The sequence below is a fragment of the Cheilinus undulatus genome, linkage group 12 (assembly GCF_018320785.1).
Source record: "Cheilinus undulatus linkage group 12, ASM1832078v1, whole genome shotgun sequence".
Lineage (NCBI taxonomy): Eukaryota > Metazoa > Chordata > Actinopteri > Labriformes > Labridae > Cheilinus > Cheilinus undulatus.
In genome coordinates, this window is record NC_054876.1 from 46,171,778 (window position 1) to 46,193,271 (window position 21,494).

Below are 21,494 nucleotides of genomic sequence, written 5' to 3' on the forward strand. Positions count from 1 at the left end.
CTACTGCTCGAAATTTACAGACCATCTTTAGATGAATAAAACTCTGTAACTACAAGGTCTATTTGAATGATCAAAGTACCATTATGAAGAGGACGCTTGTGAAATTGATTCAAAAGTGTAAATATGTACATAAGTAAGTAAGTACATAAGTTACTGGATCAGAGAGAATCAAGCTGGCCAACTAATTTTGTTGCAATTTTAGCATATATATCTCATAGAAATAATGCAGTTGAAGTACATAAATCTCCAGCAGGCCAAAGCACCACATTTTTACTTTACCTCTTTCAAATTTCATACCACTAGAGGGTTATCAGGACGAAATAAGAGAGATTTTTGGAAAAAAAATATCCAGGCGAAATCCCCTCTTGTGCCAAATTGGGCACAATCAATTTTTTTTTTTTTACTCATATGCCATTACAAGTGGTCACTGCACCATGGAATTCTATTTTTACCCCTCTCAAATCACCCAGACCTCCATATAGTTCCTTTTCAAAGGAAGTCTAACAAAGGAACTAAAGTCTGACACCAAGAGAAGCAGATTTATTTTCAATGGCCCAAACACAACACAAAATAAAGTGCAGAAAACTAAAAGAAACCATTAAAACAAATGGAAACTGCACAAACATGACTAGAATTTTCAGTAGAGGCTGTGCTTTCAAATGAGACCATGTTTGTGTCTGTAGTAGCAGGCACCATCCCGTAGGGGGCAGAAGTGTCTGAATATGTAGCACTGTGGCCACTTTAATATGTGGTCATTGATTTGAGTCCTTTTTGAGTTGGATGTGGTGTAGGTAAAATGGTATATTTTGGCTTGTAGTTTAACTTCTTCTGTTTAATTTGATGGGTAACATGACTATTTTTGTGCAGAACTAGAGTGCACAGAGCAAGGTTGTTTGGATCAAGGCGAGCAGGACCAAATTTGGTCCCAATTTGGTTCCACTTGGGCTTTAATTTGCAATTAATTGCCCAGTCCTACTTGCTGCAAAGTTTGGGGGCACTTTTCAGCATTTATCTGAGTAGCTGAAGCAGAAAACTGTCCTGAAGCAGCTGAAGACAATGACATGAGTCCCTATTACTTCCAGTGCAGGCGGATGTGATTGCATGCGACTCGCAGGCGGGGTCTTTTTTCCCTCAAGCCGACAGTTGAAGGTACGACATTCTGGTTTAATGTGATGCACAATATTGATGTGCTTTTGTTCCCCTTGCAAGAACGGACCCGGGTTTCGATCCCCATCCCTAGTTATACTATTGAGTTAGAAGTAAAAAGGGAAGGGAGTTGGGTTCTGTCTGTTCTGTGACTGTAGTGTCACATTAATGTTAAAAACCAGGGCGACATCACCAGTGGATGAGCGACGTTCGCTAGCATAGAAAGTAAAAACGCATTGCCGATGCGCTCCCATGATATGTAAGGTCTGCTTTATCTTTCCTTTTGAACCGTCTACAGTGAAATATTCCCAGACTTTCCGAGTTTTAGGAAGTGCAGATGTTGCATCAGGTGCCGCCATTTCTCTGTTTTTCTTCTCCTGTGGATCACTGTTGAGCATGCGCACCTCTCGACAGAGATAGTATGAATGACAGATGGCTCACTCACGAGCATCTCAGCTTGACAAAAACGAAGTTCTGCAAACATATTAGCAACACTGCATGGAAAAAGGTGTGCAGGTATAACAATTGAATAAAGACAATAAAATTTGTCAGCGACGGGGGTCATCATCAATTGTTTTCGACAATGCCGACAAATTGTTGTATCCCTAATGTATAATGCAGGCAATCAAACACAATCACCTTGTTTACATTTTCATGATAGTATCATCACCAAAATCCTCACTTTTCCTGTTGCCAAATATTCCGTGGCTTACTCAGCATACAGAATAAGTGAGATTACCTGGTTAATGTGTTGTTAATTCTTTGCCAGCTTCTGATGTGCTCCTTTTCCGGCTTTGAACTCTTAAACAAAGAAAATGATTCAGCTGGGGTCATGTTCCTCTGCTGTATCTACTCTCTGAATGTTGTTTTCACATCATCATTGCTCTATTTTCTCGCTCTCTTTCTGAATCTATTTCTCCTGCCTTTAAACCGACCGCCTCCACACTGAACTGCACTTTCATTTTCTCTGAATAAACATGATAATAGCCTCTAAAAACCATGTCTGCATAAATTACTCACTACAAGTGGGCAACCAAGCACAGAGAACAAAAAACATGCTGGGAAAATTCAACCGTTTAACCCGAATATTTGAAGGCAGAACCAGCGCATGGTTTAACAGTCCATTTCTAAAATGTGCCTATTTCTGTCAGACTCTGGTCTAATTGACCCCATCAGAGACCGGACAGTGAGTGAGTAATTGGACGATCAATCTGCAGACGCTGACAGGTTTCCATGGCAGGAGGTGAGACTGCAGAGCTGCTCAGCGGTCCTGCTGAGAGGGATTGTCTCTGTCACACTCCACAGTTAACCATGATGGATACATCCGGGCCCACGCTGTCCCTGGTTTAATGAAACTCTGCGATGAAGATGTCTGAGCCCAATAACATGCCAGAGAGGAGGGAAATATGAAGCTGTCTGGGAGACAAAATCTTTTCCCGTCCAACTGGCTCCTACGACGTTGATGAATTTTGCATGAAACATTAATGATGTGGATTTCTAATTTGACAATATTTCAACATAAATGACAATGAGGAATATTTAAAATATGTTTCTACAGATGCTGTGTTGAGATTGTAGATCACGAGTGTCAAACTAAAAGCCCGGGGGCTAAATCCGGCCCTTAAGATGATCTCGTATTTCTGTTGTTACTGGCCCATCAGTATGAGGTCTGCAGATTTCCTCCAATATAAAAATGTATCCTTGATGATTTAAGATATCCTTGTTCAGTCACAAAATCTGAAAAAGGAGTAAAAATATTTAGATAAGAAGTCAGGAATGTGGGAAAAGAAAATAATTTGTGTTTTGAATTCAGATTCTCACAGTTAGGACTCAAACTTAGGATTTTGACTTTTAATTTCATATCTTGAGCATTTCAACTCATAATTTTGACTTCTCATAAAATATTTTGAGCTTTAAGATTCATAATTCTGATTTTTAAGTGATATTTTGACCTTTTAACCAATTATTTTGAACTTTATCTCATATTTTCAACTCCAGACTTTGACTTCATAATCCCATAGTTTGACTTTTTAGACTCACAATTTAAATTTTGAATCATATTTGGACTTTTTAATTAATTACATGTTTTATTTCATATTTTCACCTTTTAAACTCATAATTTTGACTTTCTTTCTAATATATTTGCCATTAAAAAACACATTATTTTTCAATTTCAGATTCATTTTTTGACCTTTTTGAACTAAAAAATGTACTTTTCTCAGATTGCGAGCCTTTAAACTTATCTTTTGAACTTTTTAAATGTCAAAATTGTTTTTCATCAGTGCTAAGTTTGTTTTTTTTTTTGTTTTGTTTTGTTTTTTTTCATATTTTATCACCGGTGAAACAAGGTTGATATGATTTATGATTAAAAGGTGACCCTGTCAGGCCCTCAGGTTAGTCCTGAATCCAGAATCCTGCTCCTGCTGTGATTGAGTTTAACACCCCCATTGTAGATCATACAGCAGGTGGCTTAAACCAGCAAGAGCCAGAACAGCTGGACTATAACTGACTAAAACTGAGCCAGTTTGACACACATCTGGTTTTTAGTTAGAAGCTCAGCTCGTCTTCTTATTCACCTAATCTTCCTCCAAAGTTTGTCTGTCGAAAAAAAGCAGCCTGAAAAAATGATGGTAGTCATGAGTCAGAATTAGGTGTCAGAATCAATCTCAAGGTGCTTGAAATGCACCATTTTTTTTATGACAACAAGGAGGAAAAGAGTCTTTGGGGAAATATCCGAAAGGCTCCTGGCTGAAGGGTCCTGTCCAGGTCTGTGCTTGATCGACAGCTGGAGCCAGGCTGCAGCAGCACACCAGCTTTTAACCTGAATGATAGACATTAGCATGTTCAAGCTATTTAAGACCATTCATGCACTCTTTGCAGGCCTTTTTCACTCATGCAGATATTTTTGATCGTTGGAAAAAACAAAGAGTTTGGATTGAGTTTTGAATTTGTCATTCTTTAGCTTGAATAGCATCAGTGTTAATTTAGTCGACTAAAACTATGACTAAAAATGTTCGTTGACAGCCTTTTTTTCCATGACAAAAACTAGACTAAGACTAACAAAAATAGATCTGTGATGACGAAAACTGACAAAAACTAAGTTTAGCTGCACCTGGGGGGCGCCACAGAGCTCCAGGGGAGGCGCGGAACCATAAACCAGAAAAAAGGTGATTTGCTTTGCTTACCTCTACTGTGCATGGAGCAAAATGGATAGACTTATAGTTACTTATAGAGCAGTATTACTCAACCAAAAGAGACAAATTATTGAAAATACCTTTGCAAGAGCCACAATCTGAGAGGTAAAAAGAGGCAAAAACAGCTTGAAGTAGCAATAAAAATAGGTTAAAGGTGGCAAAAATAGTCAAAAAGCAGCAAAAAAGGGGTGAAAATGGGGAGAAGAAGTGGAAAAATGGTCAGAAAGTAGCTAAAATTTGTGAGAAGTGACAAAAAAATGAGTGTGAAGTGACTTAAATTGGCAAAAAAGCAGTCAAGAGTGGCAAAAGTGGCAAAAAAATTGTGAAAAAGGGCAAAAATGGCAAAAAGAAGAGGCAAAAATTGGGAAAAAAAGGAAACAAGTGGTATTTAATGACAAAAGATCGCTTTAATGGACAAAAAGTGGCAAAAAATGGGATAAAAGTGGCAAAACTTGAGAAAAAATGGCAAAAAGACATTGCAAAAAACTGGAAAAAAGGGATATTTAATGATGAACCGTAGCTTAAAAGGGCAAAACGGTTAAGAAGGGCAAAAATGGGATAAAAGTGGAAAAAATGGGGGAAAAGAAGCAAAAAGAAGTTTTAAATTAGCCCAAAAAATATGAAAAAGAGTATTTAATGGCATTATAACTGAATAAGAGGGAAAGGCAGATGTTTAAGGACATTTGCAAACCAAAATATCCAAAATATATTAATGTTAAAAATGTTCAAAGATTAGACATAAATGTTTGAAATGTTGTTCCATTTTTAATTTTTTTTTACTTTGAATCATTTATGTGGGTGGGGGTCCACTGAATGGATCAGTTCTTCTTGGGGAGGCCCTATCTTACACACTTTGAAAAACCCTGGTCTAGATGACTAAAACTAGACTAAAATGTAATTTAGTTTTCGTCGGACATTCAAAATCCGTGACATTTCTCCACTGTGTGTTGATCTGTCAAAAAAACAATGCATCTATAGCTATTCCTCTCAGCTGTAGAAAGCAGGGACCCCAGGTGCACAGAACACACTACCATGACTTAGTACCAGATTCAGGAAAGTGAATAAATGCTTGGACTAAAAGTAAAGACTAAAATAGGAGGACTTTTTATGTTTTAGAATATCCACATTGTGGACGGCTGCAGTTTTAGCCACACCTGACAAACCAAGCTGACGTCTGCTGAGAACTTCTGACAATCTCAATCTAGGAGTTCATATTCTTAAATTCTATTCTGTTCCTATCAAACATGTTGTTTTCCTCCTACATGAACTTCATGCAGACTCACCTGATATTTATTTTAATTGAGAAAAGGCGACACATGTAAGCAACATGACTCAAAGTCAAACTCAGCACAGGTTGGAGCTTCGCATCATTTCTTATGGAGGTGACTTTGGGAAGAAACGCTGCTCCCTCTTCCTCTGCGATGATGGATTTCTACCTTTCTGAATGTCAGTGGGGACAGAATAAAAAGGTCCAACCCTGGCTCTTTGATTGAGAGACTGACAGTGACATTTACTGTTGCCAACAATCTTCCGCTGAGTAAAGTCAATAGTGGCAGAGATTAGCAGAGAGAGCAGAAGTTAGGTCAGTAACATGACAGCCAACAATCCCAGCAGTCAGTGCAGCTGACGGGTCTGTCAGAGCCAGATTTAAGAGCTTTGTTGATCTCCTCCCTGCAGCAGGTGGATATCACGCCCACATACAGTATGTTCAAGTGGGACAGAGAGCAAAAGAGGAGGCAGAATGAGGAGGGAATGAGAGATGGAGTCCAGAAGAGGACAATTTTGGCTGGAAATTATGAGGCATTATGAGGCAATGTGATAAACATAAGCTCAAGGGAAACGATCGCACACAAGTTGAAGAGGCATTTATATCAGCTGCCATTTTATTTATGCAACACTGAAACAATTTATCTGTTAATCTAAGAAAGATGTTGATAATCAGTAAAACAACACTTCATAACTTAGATTCAGGGCAGTTTGTCTCAAAATGCGAGGTTCCTTTAAAACACATCATATTAGAATGACAAACCACCCTGTTTCATTAGCTAACTAGCTTGTATTGAACCAGTTCCAACACCGATTTAAACATCAACTCACTGCAGAGTTGAGCAGATTTTCTCACAGCTGCTTTGAGTGGATGACTGATCTGAAGAAGTCGAAGCTGGTGGGTTGACCTTTTTTTCAAAGCTGGCAGTCAAAATTCTGCTTATCCACTAATCATGCTATTTCCAATAAAAACAACACGCTTTTCTGTTGGAATTTTAAGACAAAACCATCAGGATTCAGAGTCTGCTCTTAAAGGACAAACAAGAAGGAAAAACAGAGAGATTTGAAGAAATGAAACACGAAATGTGAAGGTGTCACAAAATACACAGGCATTATGAATGATGAAAGACATAATTAGAAGTGGAAAAGGAAAAAAAAAAGTGTATCCGCAGGAAGAGGGAAGAAAAGAAACAAGACAAGGAGAAAAAAGGAAATAAAAGCAGCAGGTTTCAGGGTTTGCATGAGTCAGAGTTCTGCCTCAATGAGCCGAGGTGAGCATGGGAGAGAGAAAGCGAGAGAAAGAGAGGTACGGTATGAACATAGTGAGAACAGATGCAGCGATACCCATTTAGATCTAATGAATGTAGTTATTTTAGATATTTCTGGGCTTTTTTTTCAGTTTAAAACAGGCAAACTTGGGTGGAAAAGGAAAATTCCAATCATCACTTTTAGATCACAGGTGAGATTTTCTCCAAATGTTGCTGTGCTAAACAACAGATTGTGCAGAAAAGTGAGAAGCCACTTCCTTCGAACAGGTTGTATTATTTGGCAGTAACAGTAATGGTGCTATTCAGAATTAAAACTTCTGAACGTGTCGCTTAGTTGTTGCCATGCCATATGTAGTTGTGATGAGGACATCTGCCTGAAAACACAATTTCTTTACTTTGTTTGATAAACTTTTTTCTGCATATAAGCTGAACATACAGGCTGGTATTAACTGTAGTATTGACTTAACAATAGTTGCAAACATCCAGCCTTCCAGATGTTTCATTCCTGTTCCTCCTGTGTGCATTTATTGCATGAGCTCCAGAAGCGTCATGTCATTCAGATATGCACCAGGTCTATTTTCGGCACCGTCCACAGACAAACCACGTCAGTCTACGTAGAGCAGATTGATCCAAACAAAAGGAAGAGCGTTAAAGCATCCAGGCAACTTCAAATACAACACAATGCATGGACTCCTGAGAGTAAGTCATCACTGTATCAACATTAGGTCTCATTCTGTGGCACAAGCAACAGGTCACCAGTCTGTCGGTGGTCATAGAGCTGCTACGGCGCCTCTTGATGAAGAAGAGTTGGAAAACCACAGAACTTACATGAAACCTCACATCCTTTGTAGCAAACATAAACCTTTTAACTTCCTGATGCACTCATTCATGAACAAAGCAATAAAATCATGGAATCATGTGGAAATAAATAACAAATCAACCCCAGAAAAACACAAAAAAATCAGTTCAGTCATGACCACTTTGTCAAGAAACACGTGATATGGGGCTATCCATCTCTTTCTTTCCATCCATCTTCTACACCACCTATCCCGTTGGTTGCCAGTCAATCCCAGGGCTGACAAATAGAGACAGACAACCAGGCACACTCACACTCACATCTACAGAGGGCTGAACAATTTTGGAAAATAATCTAAGTGCGATTTTTTTCCCCAATATTGCAATTGGGATTTGACATACAATTATTGCTTAACTTTCTTTTATTCCTAAACAAGGGCTGAAAAATTCTTTGTGTCTAATTCTGATGATCTTGACTCATATCGCAAACTGACTATGAATTGTCGCATTTATGGGTTTTTGTCATTTTTATATTTAACAAGAAAAAAGTACAAAAATGAGGAAGGTAGGATTTTTTGTAGACTATTCTAAAATAAAATAAATGGCACCTGAATGATTACATGACATGTCATGCATAACGTCTCTGCTGGACAAAAAAAGAAAAAAAAAAAAAGTTTAAAACTGGTATTTTGACAAAAATTTAAGAAATATTGCACCTTTTGCGATTTGAAAATTGCAGCAGGCCATATTGCGATTTAATCTAATTTTTGATTAATTTCCCAGCCCTACATCTACGGCAACTCAGAATCACCAATTAACCTAATGAGCATGTTTCTGGTGGTGGGAGGAAGCCGGAGTACCAGGAGAGAACCCACGCATGCACGAGGAGAACATGCAAACTCTGCACTGAAAGGCCCTGACCGGGAAGCAAACCAGAAATCTTCTTGCTGAGACAACAGCGCTAACCTCTCCACTGCCATGCAGCCCCCTGCTGCTGCAGAGAGAGCAGCAGAAGGTAGTTTAAATAAGATAGTAACTCAAGGTAGGAGAAAACTAAACAAGGAATGATGTTGAAATGAGAAGCAAATAACCCAAGAAAGGTTAAATAATTCCAATAAACACACTTACAAACACAGCACAGGTAGAGTATGTGGAAGCTGAGGGTTAGTTAGGCCACATCTAGTCAGAGGCGTAGCTAGGGATTTAGGGCCCCTACAAAGAATATTTCACAGGGCTCCCCTTAGTCGGCTAGCGAAGCAATAAATGTTGCATCATTTATACAATATGAGTGCATTTTGATGTATTTTTAACCATATTTTCCCAATTTATGAACTTTTTTTTTTTTTTTTTTTTTACTATGGCTAAATTAAATTTACTTGCATTATTCTGTAGTGCTGGACCACACTATTTGGACATTTTTGAGAGAGGGACCCCAGAATTGTTTTTAACTCTATTTGATACAAATTTCAGTCTGTTGACTGATTCATTTAGTGACTTTTGATACAATAATGGCACTAATAATTAAGAAAAATTAAATAAAAACACTTTCCATTGTAGGCATATGGAGGCCCATTTCTGCCACTTAATAAAAAGAAAAATGTAGAAGGAAAAAAAAAAAAAGAAATCCAAAGTCATATATATATAAGGTTAAAATGTAAAATTATGAGATTTAAAATCATAATTAAAAGATACAAAGTGGAAATTATGAGATAAAATGTCATTTAGTCAATTATAACTATTTATGTCTTAATTTTGACGTTTTAATCCATAATCTCGACTTTTTATCTCATTATAATCACTTTTTCCCTGTAATCATGACTTTTTATCTCATAATCATGACTTTTTATATCATAATTATGACTTTTTATCTCAGAATTATGACTTTTTATCTCATAATCATGACTTTTTATCTCATAATCATGACATTTTAATCTCATAATCTTGACTTTTTAATCTCATAATCATGACTTTTTATCTCATAATCATGCTTTTTTATAATAATTATGACTTTTTATCTAATAATTATGACTTTTTAATCTCATAATCATGACTTTTTATTTCATATTCATAAGTTTTTAGCTCATTATCATGACTTTTTATCTCATAATCATGACTTTTTATCTCATAATCAAAACTTTTATCTGATAATCATGACTTTTTAATCTTAGAATTATGACCTTTTATTTCATAATAATGACTTAGAATTTTATTCAAGAATTGCTGTACTTTCACATTCTTTTCTTTTTCTATTTGACCCAAATGGGCTTCCATACAGGCATCTCAAGGGCCCCTCCGTACTGTAGACCCAGGGGATCTGTACCCCCCCCCCCCCCGTGCTACGCCCATGCATCTAGTTGTTTGTTTGTAATGTGAAAACAAAAGCAAATATACAAAAGTGACTCCAGGAATCACATTAGAGGATTAATTGGTAGGCTCAGTTGAAGACGTTATCTTCCCTCTAATTTATTCACCAGGGTCTCCAACCTAGCGCTTTAAGACAAACTTCTTCTTTCTAAAGTTGCAGAGAGCAGGAGAGTAGAGAAGTTTCTGAGGTGAAAAGAAACAGAGGAAATAAACGCACAGTAGGAAATAAACATCTATAGAGACTTCTGATGAAAGCTATCTGACCCCCGCCTCGAATCTGATGATCCTCGACGGCAACCATCCCCAGCTGACTCCTCTCTCTGCTCCTCTCTTCTTTGTGTTTCTTAGACATCATGTTTACCTAAAAACACATATTAAGTGTTATTTCACAGCCTGAGCACGCTGCACTGCTGCTGTTATTATGAGAAGGTAAAATAGTCCACCAGAGACTCGCCTGAACCCAAAGAGGAAAGTTTTCTGCATAAATAGATCACAAAGTAAACTTCAGCAGAGCACACGGAGAAACAGAAAGCATCAGGTATCCTTTGAGTCAAATATGAAACGTTGTATTAATTATGATTTTTAAAAGGAGCGAACAGGCTGTTCCTCTGCAGTGAGGCTATAATTAAACAACATAGAGACTTGGTGCTAATTAGCACCTCAGAAAATATAACTGCAGTCTGAAAGCATCTCATCAATAGTTTATCTTCCTCATGTTGGCTGTGAGCTACCAAAGGAAGCGGCATTAATTAACGTAACAGTCTGACAATATCAGAGAGTTCATCAGCTCCTAAAGAAGAGACCGATGAGTGTGTGGCTCACAGCGTTACAGCACAACTGTCACCAACAGCACAACTGTTGTTCCAGGTTCTTTATCACATGGAGCCAGCTTTGTAAATCTACATGGTATTTTGGTTTCAGCACAGAGCTCACACGTAAAAAGAGGCAGAGACAGATGGGGATGGAAAGCAGGTTGTTGGTATTTTGGTGTAAAAGTGTGTCAGATGTGTTTGTTTTTGACAAAGAGCAGAAAACAACTTTTTTTTGTGGAACAATTCTGCTCAGCAGGCAATATGGTGATTTAGAAGACAGCAGCAACATAAAAGAAAGAGAAAATGCACAAAATGAGGCAGTAATCCTTTAGATGTAAATAGAAAACTTATATTTAAGTCCATGTAAAGCAAAATCAGAAACTAGTCTCCAAACACAAACGATATGACAGAATGAAGTTGCATTAAAATGTGAAAAGAAGAAAACTGTGGCTGTGTCTCTCTCAAAGCAGCAGTTGTTAGCCCGTGCTCTCTGCTAGCATCACTACGCCACTAAGTTAAGTGTATGACAATAGACACAGTCTACAACCCCAATTCCAAAAAAGTTGGGGCGCTGAGTAAAATGTAACGAAAATCAAAATGTAATCATTGTCAAATCTCATAAATCCATATTTAATTCACAATTACACAAAACAACATTTCAGATATTGAAACTGAGATACTTTATTATTCCATAAAAATATAAGGTCATTTTGAAGGTGATGGCAGCAAAACATCTAAAAAAGTAGAGACAAGGTGACAAGAGGCTGGAAAAGTAAGTGCTACTGATGAAAAACAGCTGGAGGAGCCTTTTGCATCTCCTTAGGTTAACTGGCAACAAGGCAGTAACATGACTGGGTATAAAAGGAGCATTTGAGAAAGGCAGAGTCTCTAAGAAGTACAGATGGGGGTTCACCAGTCTGTGAAAAACACTGGATCTCAAAATTGTGGAACAATTTCAGAAAAATGTTTCTATGAGTGAAATTGCAGTCTTTGAAAATCCAACCAACTACAGAATACAAAATCATCAAAAGATTCAGAGATTCTCTGCATTAACCTCCTGAGACCTCACCCTTGTCTTGGAACAGGAGTTAATTTTTATCACAAATCATGTCCAATATTAACACACATTTTATCAAATTTCAAAGAAATTACTTAATATTTCAGGGAAATAACACATTTTATAAGAAGAACCCCGAAATGTATTCAAATATCCCTCAATTGTTTAAGAGAAAATTAAAGTCTAAGTTTAAATTTTAAAAATTCTAAAATTCCTTTAAAAATCCTGAACATTTTCAAAACATTCCCCAAAGTCTGAAGGCAAATCCCCAAGAGTCCATGAAAATGATTCTGATTCTATAGAAGAGTATAAGGGCCACTAAAAGAAAAAAAGAAAGAAATTGAGACGATTTTTTGTGTGTGTGTGTGTGTGAGAAGAAAGTCAGAATTCTGACTTTAATCTCACAAGTGAAAATTTTTTTTTTTTTCAGAATTCTGAATTCTGATAGAAAATGTCATAATTCTGACTGTTTTCTCAGAATTCTGACTTTTTTCTCAGAATTCTGACTTTTTCCTCAGAATTCTAACTTTTTCTCACAAGTGAAAAAAAATGCAAATTTCCAATCAGATTAAAAAAAAAAAAATCCCAAGTTTCCCTGAGAAAACCTAAAAACTTTGGAAGCAAAATCTTCCCAACAATCTATACAGGAACATGTGGAAATTGTCAAACTGCCCCAAACATCCTCAAAAAAATCCCAAATTCCAATGAAAATACAACAACAAAAGAATCAAATGACACTCTCAAAAATATTTTTAAAAAATCCCAATATTTTAATGAAAATACCTCCAAGATATATTCTCAAAAATCTTCTTGAAAATTTCATTTCAAATTCTCCCATTATTTTAACTGAATTTCTTTAACTTTGACATTCCAGACAGTTAACCAAAAAATGCTTGTAGTAGAAATTATTACTATGTTGTGAGAAGCCAGAACGTAATGTCCTCATATGTGCATACAGGGTCTTAGCGGGTTAAAATCAGGCATGACTCTGTACTGAAATCACTGAATGGGATCAGAAACACTTCCAGAAATCATTGTCTGTCACAGTGGGCCATGCCATCCACAAATGACAGTTAAAGCTGGATCATGGAGAGAAGGAGCCATAGGTGAACAGGATCCAGAAACACCGCCGCCTTTTATGAGCTAACGCTCATTCAATATGCACTGGAAAACTGTTCTGTGGTCAGATAAATCCAAAAATGAAATTATTTGGAAACCACAGATGCCACAGTCCTGTGGACTAAAGAGGAGAGGGACCATCCAGTTTTTTATCAGCTCACAGTTCTAAAGCCTGTGTCTCTGATGGTATGGGGTTGCATTAGTGCCTATGGCGTGGCCAGCCTACACATCTGTAAGGGAACTATCAATGCTGAAAAGTAGAGAGAGGTTTTAGAGTAACATATGCTCCCATCCAGACAATGTCTCTGTCAGGGAAGGCCTTGTATTTTTCCACTCAACAATGCTAAACCACATACCACATCCATCACAACAGCATGGCTTCACAGGAGAAGAGTCCTGGTTCTGAACTGGTCTGCCTCCAGTCCAGACCTTTCACCAAGAAAAAAACATTTGGAAAATCATAAATTGGAAAATCCAGGAAAGACGACTTAGCTAGAATCTGAGAGCTAGTGCTGCTAATGCTAACAGCACAAGACAACACACCTGCAGTACCTGTGAACCAGGGAGGTTAGAGACAACTAGATGTTGGCTGTAGAAAGAGTATGGCCAAATGTGCCCCCCTCTAAACTTTAAATACTTCATACAAAATATGCACCTATAGGCTCAGTTATGCACATGCTTTTAGGAGAATATCCAAAAAATAAATCTCTTCTTATCTGCTTTTTCCCTCTTCTTTTGTCTATATTTCTGCATAATTTAATATCTTAGGAAATGGGAAAGTGAGCAGGAAATTATGCGTCACACAGTGGCCATGCAGCCGCCTTAATGATGAATATCTTGTTCTCTCCTCCACTCAGACCTCGGTGATAATATTGCACTTGCCCTCCCTATTTATTATGTAAGGGTTCAAAGCTGTACATTAACTCCTGAGTTCATACTGATTAAGCCGCCTGTGAGAATACCAATCCAAGGCGGCTCTCGCTAACCTCGCTAACACGGGCAGGATCAAGCTATGCCCTCATCATCGCCATCTGCTCGGAGGTCACTGAAGTCTTCAGCTAACAACACAATCATTATGATATGAATCTATTCTCGGAGGCGGAGCGAGGCAATGGAACTTGGGAGCAGTTTCACTGCATATTTGAATTAAAGATGCAAAACAAACCAACTAGTCTGCATGAAATTTGAAAAGGTTAATATTTGGATGGAAAGTTAAATTGTACACAATTAGAAAACTATTGAATGGATGAAGAGGTTTAAGGAGAAAGAACCATTTCTACTTTTAACCCTTTGTTGGCATGCGATGCAAAATTTGGATTATACCTGTATGGATGATGGATGATTTTAAACTACAAAAATGAAAAAATACAGTAAGATGAATTCCTCTCACACTGGCTTCCATGTGTGTGCGTGGTTGTTTCAGGTGTTTTTCTCTCTTCTTCTGTGCCTTTTTTAATTGTACAAAAGCAAAAGTGTTTTAAGAAAACATGGACGCCTGCTGAAGCATGCTCTTGCTTTTGTTTCTGAAAGGCTCATTATTTGTGCAGCAGCCAACTCAATGCTGTGTGTGTTGGCATGAAAGTAGCTGAGCGAATGAAAAAGCAACACTTATTAAGGTTCTGAGCCAGTGTGTCTGTGTTTGCAGTCGGACCAGCGTCCGTCCTCTCTCCTTACCTTTGTCGCTGAAGTCGTCCACCAGGATGACCTCTGCGATGAGCTGTGGAGGGGAGCGGTTGAGCACGCTGTGAACCGTCCTAAGCAGAGACGACCAGCCCTCATTATGGAACGGGATGATGATGCTGGTGTTGGGCAGCTTCTCTGCATACAGCTTCTGTTTACAGCTACAAACACAAGAAACCGTATTAGGAATTTAGGGAGGAAGGCAGGGAGCACTAAGTCATCTGTATTAAATAATAGTCAGCATATTTTTCACAGAATAGCTCCAGGGAAGGTGACATGTGTTTGCTGGACTTGATCCACTGTGGATCTCTATATACCTAAAACAGCCAATGGGTCAAATTTACCAGTCATTAAAGTGTCTTGATTTTCATAATTAGCACTGATCAAGGACTGTTATAACCTTGCAAAGCAGAGGATACACCCATTTCCTTGTTTTTCACTGGCAAATCCATCTTGTTAAGCTCCCATCTGAACTGTTTGGGCCTGGCTAGAAAGTGACAGGACCAATCAACGACGAGGGGCAGTACTTTCAGGCACGGCAGAGTCGTGACGTAAACGAGCAGCAGGAAGAGGCCGTTGCAATTATGGCGGAGGAGGTTAGCGTGGATGCTGCTAAAGCATTAGTTTTATCAGAACTTGACAACAATTCTTTGTTAAATGAAGAACAAAGAACAGCAGTGAGTTGTTTTCTTTTCAAAAACGACAAAAGTTGAGTACTTACATGTCTTTAGTCACCATGTTTTGCGTTATTCCTTGTAGCTGTGCAGCAGCTCAATAGCTCAATAGCTGCTATGTCTTGTTGTTTTGTTGCTCTGATTGGCCCGTAGAGATGTGACAGACAGAACGTTCATCCAATCACACTCCGAGGTTTGTTTAAAGCCTCTGCCTTTTCTCAAACGTTTCCTATTGAAGCTTTCCCAGATGGATGTGTGAAACAAATCCATCCGGCGTTTCAGGTTAGGACTGTTAGTCAACCACTGACATTGCACAGCTTATTAACCTCAGATAGCAAACTAGATCACTGTTGGAAGACAATCTGTCACCTAGAAAATCATCTTCGGATGATTGCTTATCCCAAAACTTCCTCATCACCAGATCCTTCTTTATCAAAAGCACTGAGATTACCTTTAGACATTTAACAATGGTAAATGTCTTTTTTTCCCTGTTGTATCCATGTTGAAGGTCGATCTATTGATTTCTGTTTAGGCATTGCTGCAATAGAGAGAAGGTATTTCCATTGTGCCATTGTATTTATTGCTGGTGTTAAAAAACATAATACAGTGGGAAAATCAAGGCTTTTTACTGGGGTAAATTTGACCTGCATTGTGGTTCTAGATATAAATGTACATTAACAAAATTTGGGTTTTGGCAAAGATTTTTTTTTAATGATGTCAGGTGCTATAAAACAAACTTAAAAGTCAAAGACTGACAGCCTGTAAAATTATAAACACATCAAGTAAGACACAATTAAAGAACAGCCTTGGGTAAATTTTACCCATTGGCAGTTCTAGTGGTGTTTCTCAAAAAAATAAGCACTTTATGCCGTGATTACTCTCCCAGGCCTAAAAGTGTTTCCACAAAACAAAAGCTACTTTCACACTGCCTCTCTTTTCCGTGTCTCTTACGCCTTCATTCCGCAACGCCGTTCTGTATAAAACCGACCATTACAAAATGGGGGTCGATCTCGCTCCACCTCTGATCCGGATCGAGAGGTAGTATCAGAGCCATAACAGACTTTTCCGCAACCAGTGTGAAAGGACGTCACGGCATTCTGCAACAGCGAGTGTGCGCTGCTGTCTCCATAAATGGGAGATTTAAAAACCAGCATGGTTTAATCAAGTGGCATTTCATCGAAGAAAACAACAGGGGGATAAAACAAAGAATAATGTGGGTTAACTGGAGAGACTGTGAGGTTAGAGGGCTGATCACATTCTGTACAGAAGAGGAGAGAGCAGACACATCTCTGCTCACAGCAGCGTCTGAAAAGTTCCATGATGTGTTCAAGTGAGCTCGGTACTCCGAAGTAAATACGTGCGCTGTGACACTGCTTAAAGCTGGACCTCCAACTCAGAAAGATGGAGGAAAAAAAGTCTACTGGATCTAATTGATCAAAATGAATGTTCTCACGGGCATTTCTTTTTGCCTTTATTGCGGAATCTCTGTGTAAAAATGGTTAAAATCAGCTTGATTCCAAGCATTGTTCTCTATAAGGCTGGAAATATTGCTTTGTTACCTCATGTAGCGTACATGTCTGGCTGAGTCACGAGCAGCGTTGGTCAAGTTACTTGGAAATAGTAATTAGTTACTATTAGTGATTACTTCTCCTAGAAAGTAATCCAGTTACTTTACTAATTACTTATTTTGAAAAGTAATTAATTACTTTACTAATTACTTTACTTAGTTACTTTTCAAAAACATGATGCACAACCTGAATACATTATAAAGCAATGCCTGCCTCTAATTCTCTTACATTCTAGGGCGGCCTTGTTGCGCTGTAAAGTGGGATTAATCCAGTGAACTGTTACACCCATAAAACTTTTATTATTTACCGTCCAGATGTCAGCAGAGGTGGAAACAAAGTCTACATCTCCTAGTGCAGCCTTAAAATTAGCGTCCATTATGTTGTATTCTCTCTCAAGGTATGCTGCAAATGACTTTCTCTGCGGCAGCTTGACACCGCTTTTGGTCGGTATGTTTTCTACGATGCGTCGGAATGATTTAGAGTCTACAGTGGAAATGGGCAACATGTCTTCGACAATATAGCCAGTGACGAGCTTCTTCAGTGAGGGGGTTTTTCAGTGAGTTTCACATTCCTGTGCCGGCTTGCTAGGTGCTTTGCTCAGATTTGAGGTAGAATTTTTCGCTGTAGATGAAAGTTTTCTTCCCACGCAGAGTGTACAGTGTACGCTAATGTTTTTGTCATCTTTTACAGAGTCAAACTCAAAGTGATGTCGGTAATTCCAAGCATTAAACGCTGCATGGTCCTGCTCTCTCCCGCGCTCCATGTTGTCTCTTGTTGATCACTACACGTTTCTGTTGTTTACCACTGATGTCACGCCGCTCATACGTCATTGTCACGCAACTCACGAGACAGTCTCACAAAACGAAATCACGGTTTAGTAACGCAGTAACGCAGCCTGCTTGCGGGAAAGTAACAGTAATCTAATTACTATTTTTGCAGTTGTAATCCCTTACTTTACTTGTTACTTGAAAAAAGTAATTAGATTACAGTAGGGCGTTACTTCTAACGCGTTACTGCCCATCAGTGGTCACGAGCGCTCTTTTTTGATATACTTGCTGAAACGTGATGTATTTTAATAGAGAGTTCCTCTAAAGGGAACATCATGGCGCTCAGGCTGGAGACAACTACCTGCTGAAAAGTCCAGTAAATCACCTCAGACTGTTATCAGTGGTCAGATTACACCTTCTGCATTCAGTTTTTAAACCTTGCACTAACAGTGAGGAAATTTGTGTTTGGTAGATTATTCTTTGTTGTAACAATGCTTCTGGGTAATAAATCTAACACCTTTGGAAAGCTTGTTTAGTTCCCTTTTAAATGGCGCCACATTTGTAAGGAACATGCATTTGTGGGATGAGCAGCAGAGCTGAGTATGTGGGTTGCACCCATGAAAAATTTCCCAATCTTCTCTGCCAATGCCAAACAGCTGATTCTGTCATTGACTCTTGTTTGGTGTTAGGTGGATTGGATGATTGAACTTTGAAGAAACAAGACATATTGGCAATTAAACAATTATTCATTGACACACCTGTTGTGGTACGGGTGGAGCAGGCGCTAATGGTAACAAATCCATCAGGAGTGGGACTAAGAGTCCCACACAGGACTCTAATGTACTGTAATCTCTGTTGTCTTAGACACATTAATGTGGTCCTGAGCCCGCCATAGAGACTACTGGACTTGAGGTTATGTCTACACACCACTGGAGTGTTGGGTAGCCCAGGTTAAAGTCTGGCCTGTAGCTCCATTCCCCCAGTCTCCGTCCTGTCTCTCTAATGGAGACAACCATCTCCGTATGAAATAAATCACAAACATAAATCTAGCATCCTAAACACCTGATTTTACAGATCACCTACCGCCACTACTAAACTTCCCCAGCTAAAAAATACTTAACATTTGCCAAAACTTCCCACCTGTATCTGTCATCAAACAACCACTGACAGTCACTTTTCCTGTGGTCCATAACATACTGATATTATTTTATAAAGCTAATATTTGAATGTCTAACCCAGTGATATCAGCAGTGAAGGATCTTGTGTAATCAGCCCTGATGCCCTTTTCTTCATTGTACTCCGGTGCACTCACATTACACAACCTGAACATTGTGCTGCTCTTTTAATAAGACATAATGAAGCATGCAGCTTTCTACCTTGCCCTTCCATTCCTGTCTTTGTCTCTCTGTGGGTGTCTGAGGAGTCAGGAAGGGATGCGTAGAGACAGTAATTATCTCTGTGTCTCTCAGGCCTGTCTGGATGCCTCTCTCCTCCTCTCCGTCTCTCATTGTGTCAGTCAGTCATGGAGGGAGAGAGAAACAAATGAATGAAAGCTGCAGGGAGGACCAGGCCTGGAGAGGACTGACGTGGCACCTGGTTGTCAGACAGCTGTCACTCGGCTGTCACTTTGACCAATCAAACCGACACACCTGCTCCTCAGCACCATCCAGTGTGGCACCCATATCCCGGAGAGAGGATGGGTGCTGGTGTGGGAGCTTCATGTCAGTTCTGTTGGGTGAGCGGCACTGACAAGTAATTTGGCGAGAGGATTTCAGTGTTGGACACCATGGATATCCTCCTGTTATGTCAGACGTTGACTGTCTTTCATTGGTGAATCCATAATGAAGCCCAGTTCTGCTTTAATAATTTAATTTCCATCATATGAATGTTCTGCAAAAAGCTGGAAACCTCTATTTACAATAGCAGGCAAAGCGCTGGAGCTGAGACGTGCTCCAGCCTCTAGGTAAAATTTCAGTGATTTCAGTAACCTGGTGCTGTGGGTGTGGAAACTGTGAGCCCACAAACACAAAGAGCTACTGCTGTCACTGTGAAACTTATCAACATTTCTTCAGGACATTTCTGACAAGGCTGGACAATTAATCACAAATAAGATTGCAATATGGCCTGCTACAATTTACAAATTGAAGAAGTTGCCACATTTCTTTAACTTGAAATTTCTCAGAATACCTGTTTGATATATTCATTTTTTTTCAGCAGCAGAAATTTTATGCACATAATGCAAATGTTCAATTGTCAGCACAGCAGTACGTTGAAATATGACGTATTTCTCAGTAGTCCCTGCTTGCACCAACGCTGGTGCACCATGCTGCTGCTGAAACAGCAAAGATGAACCTCCTCCACCCCAGCCTCCTCCTTTATACTTTAAAGCTTGTTTCACTCTCATAGCCTGATTCATGCAACTATGGATTTATTTATTACATCTAAAGTAATTGAATTGTTTTCAATACACACTGTCATGCATTTATCCATCTATATTTCTAGCTATGCCCTCCCTGGAAAGTCAAAGCATGCTGCTCGACTAAACCAGGGAGCATCTTTACAGCAGAGCCTTCTCTGCCAAGTAAAAACTCATCTCCATTGTAAATTAAAATGGTTAATGTATGATGAGTGTGTTCCTGACTGAATGTAAGTCATAATATAGAATAATTAATTGTTTGAATTTGTTGAAAAATGCAAAAGATGAGGAACCTAATAATAATTGTTATGATATGCAGGCCATGTCGCTCAGGCCTCTTGCCAACTACCTTATTCAACCCAACTTCAAAAATGCTGAAATATCTCTTTAAAAATAAGTAGAAAATGATTATTTTGCTGTAAATATTCTATAAAGAAAGAATCGGTGCATCTCTGATCATAGATATTCTGTTGGAGGCAGTGCAATCTGGAATTGTAAATACCAAACATGTCTGATATTTGCAATTTATTACTTTGGATGGTCTGGCTCAATCCAGAGCAGAAAAATAACCACAATGATACCATGCACTTAAGAATTATCTGGACAAAAAAATCGGTTGTGACATGCCTCAAAAGAGGCCATGATGCTACTATCATTTGAGGAGGTAAAGGGCCTTAAATCGGGCCGTAAATCAGGCCTTAAATGTCTAGTGTATAGGCAGCCTTGGTGGCACATGATCCCACAACTGCAATCAAAAACAAAGCCCTGACAAATGGAGGTGAGGGATCCACAGTCAGATGTAAATCTGTCTGTATTTCTGTGGTTAGATTGAGCCCAACCTCTACTGTAAATTATTTTACACTCAGCAGCTCAACAGACTTTAACCTATTTGACTGGATTATTCTCACATCTCAGCTCTTATGAATGGTCTCTTTAAAGGGATATTTTGTTTATTTTGCCCACCCTCAAAATGATTATCAAAAATTGTGACTTGTTGAACTCTGCCTTAAAGTTGAACAAATTCAACTCTGCGCTCTTATAACCTTCAAATACTTTTCCTCAGAGTTTGTAGCATCATGGATGGAGGAAAGATACCTGTAGGACTCTACAGTAAACATGTCTGGTAGCGAACACTTTATAAGGTCAAAGAATCACACGATTTAATCGGAGAACAATGGAAGAAAACAAGAAAAACTCTCCAGACCTTGAGAGAAAAAGTGGTTAAACCTGCTCTCCACATGGAAGTGACAGGGTCAGCGAAAGGTCTGATCCAGGTGAAAGAAAAACGCTGAAGGCTGATCTGTGAATATCAGGTCAGCAGGTCTGAGGCTGTTTAGCAGACGATAGTTGGAGTGTTGCTGGTGTGTT

General features: G+C 38.8%; 1 protein-coding gene across 1 annotated transcript in view; it reads right to left on the minus strand.

The window, feature by feature from the left end:
* LOC121518347 (polypeptide N-acetylgalactosaminyltransferase 10-like) overlaps positions 1 to 21,494 on the minus strand; it is a 165,705-nt gene that overhangs the window by 69,771 nt on the left and 74,440 nt on the right. Inside the window, exon 4 of the mRNA XM_041800596.1 lies at positions 14,696 to 14,862. Within this exon, the coding sequence (XP_041656530.1) occupies positions 14,696 to 14,862 (167 nt within the window). The remainder of the gene's footprint in view (positions 1 to 14,695; positions 14,863 to 21,494) is intronic.